Consider the following 2,372-nt stretch of genomic DNA (forward strand, 5'->3'; position numbering starts at 1 on the left):
TTCTCCATTTTTCATTTGGATGAAATAATAGCTGCATGAATCATGACAGCAGACAAGATAGAGGAGAGCAGGAGGCGGGGTTACCAATCTACTTGCTCTGGAGAGCAGAGTTCGCTGCTTTTTAGAAATCGAAGATCTAGAGGGGTCTGAAAAGTGGCTAAATATAGCGATTAAAGCGCTAAGTTGGCAACACTGCTCTTTGCATCGTTTGTTTTCAAATGGTTTGCTGCTGTCTGTTTGGACCTTTCTGAACATGTGCAGCAAATTGAGTCATTGTTGGTTCAGATCGGGAACAGACGAGGGATAAAACAGAAAGGATTTAAGTGCATTTATTTTATCAGAAAATACATTATTAACCTTTAACACATTATAGTTTAGTGCGCTTACTATTTTTAGGGAGGTAAAACAGTAATTTATGTCTTTTTTACAAAGTAAAATGAAGGTGACCCGGATGTATATCTGGTTGATGATGAGCTGATGGACGGATCAGTAGTGACACATATAACTCCCTGTAGAAGCAGACACAACCAGACGATCCCAGATCCCCAAAGCTCCACCTGATGGATCAGTCCGGCTTAGGGACAGTGATGTCCGCTGGTAGGAGGACAGAACTGGCCGTCCATCAGTGTCCTGCTTTCTTCCTCCTCCTCTAACTGAAATGGAGGGGATTTATTTTGCATCATATCAGATGCTGAATAAATCCCCACTAAATCCCAGCTTTAAATGATGCTAGGTCAACATGGCCGTCATATGAGTGTAAAGGCTCGCTATACATGAGACAGAGAGCCGAGCAGCTGAAGCCCAGCTGGCGGTTAAGGTGAGGTTACCTGTAAATGGACGTAGTCATAGTCCTCCATCCAGCCTTCCTCTGTGACCTCGTACAGCCTGTCCACGCCATCCTCCTCCTCAGGAGCTGTAATTTTGGGTGGCGAAGGGAGGGGGCGGGACTGAATGTGCACTTTCTCCCCTCCCTGGTAGGTTCCGCTTCCTGATCCGGTCATGTGACCGCTGACGTCCCCCGGGATCGGAGGAAGGGGCAGCTGCTGCTGCCTGGTTGTCCTTTTAAAGAGCAGCGAGGCGTTACCGTGGAGGAAGGAGGCCAGCTGCTTGGCGTCGTCAGGGATGCCTCTCGCTGTCATGATCAGTCGATCCAAGTCATCGCCCCCTGGCGGCGGAGCGGATAGAGCTGTGGGGGACCACGAGATGGCGTCCAAGCTCTGACTGTGCCGAATCAAACTCTGAAAGACGTCCTCCATCTTTCCCACTTGCCGGCCCAGTTTGGTCTGCAGCGAGCGGTCTGTGGCCTGAGCAGCGTTTGTAACTGCGCCTCGAGCAAATTCTAGGAAGTCTCGAACGGTGGCTCGCACCCGGTCCGCCGCCTGGTGGATGGCGGTAAGGTTTCCCTCCAGGTGAGCAGGACTCCTCCAGTTCCCTGTGATGAATGACATCATGAGGGAAACGCTGGACTCCACGGCCTGCTGCAGCCGGGAGAGACGCTCCATGGCCTGATCCAGGTCCAACAGGAGCGGTTTTCCTTGGCCGGAACCAGAGGCTGGAAGAGACGAGGTGTCCCGGACAGGAACCATGTCCAGGGAAGAACAGGAGTGGTTGCTCCGCGTGCTTCCGGTGCTGGAAGCAGAAAGGCGTTTGAAAGACTTGGTCATCTCCTCGGTGTTGGACTGGGCGTCACGGACAACCTGGAAGACAATACGGAGATGATGATGTCACAGATTCTGACCTCTGCTGGGAGAAGCAGCCATGAACTGAACATGTTTCACCATCCTGCTTCCTGCTCACCCTTATTTTCTCAAACAAGCGGATTAACTATTAGATTAATTATTGTAATAATTGCCAACTAATTAAGTAATTGATTTATCTTTAACTGGAATATAGACACTCTAAAACATGCTTATACATGACAGAGTGACAGTTAGAATAGGAATTATACCAAGATTGTAAAAAAAAAAAAAACAAAAACATTTTTGCATTTGAGAGAAAAAAGTTGGGTGGAAAAGTTTTAGTTTCACCTGGTTTGATTTTGTAATAAAAATCTTATTGAAGCAACCTTTGGTTATCCGATTATTAATTGATTTATAGGAAAAAACAATCAACAGAATAATCGATTTGAAAAATAATCGTTAGTTTCAGCCCCAGTAGCAATAAAGAAAAGCTGGCTTCATAGTTTAATCTCTAACGTTCTGCTCTCTCTGCTGAGAGAAATATCAGCTGTGCTGCTGCCATCAACACCTTTGTTTCTAGATGTTGGAGCTTAGCCTGTTTTCCAGTGTAGTCCTGTTTCTCTGGAGCTGGTTGACAGTTGCCTTTTGTATCTATGCTTCTTTTTCTATGTCTGCTTCTGTCTCCTTGAACCC

The 2,372-nt window shown here is 47.0% G+C and overlaps 1 protein-coding gene across 4 annotated transcripts in view; it reads right to left on the reverse strand.

Annotated features, from left to right (window-relative positions):
- Positions 1 to 2,372, reverse strand: part of bcar1 (breast cancer anti-estrogen resistance 1) — an 88,304-nt gene that overhangs the window by 3,789 nt on the left and 82,143 nt on the right. For all 4 annotated transcript variants that reach the window (XM_015393531.1, XM_015393529.1, XM_015393530.1 and 1 more), the window contains one exon: positions 828 to 1,697. In XM_015393531.1, the coding sequence (XP_015249017.1) occupies positions 828 to 1,697 (870 nt within the window). The remainder of the gene's footprint in view (positions 1 to 827; positions 1,698 to 2,372) is intronic.

The sequence above is a fragment of the Cyprinodon variegatus genome, unplaced genomic scaffold (assembly GCF_000732505.1).
Source record: "Cyprinodon variegatus isolate N-32 unplaced genomic scaffold, C_variegatus-1.0 Scaffold646, whole genome shotgun sequence".
Classification (NCBI taxonomy): Eukaryota; Metazoa; Chordata; class Actinopteri; order Cyprinodontiformes; family Cyprinodontidae; genus Cyprinodon; species Cyprinodon variegatus.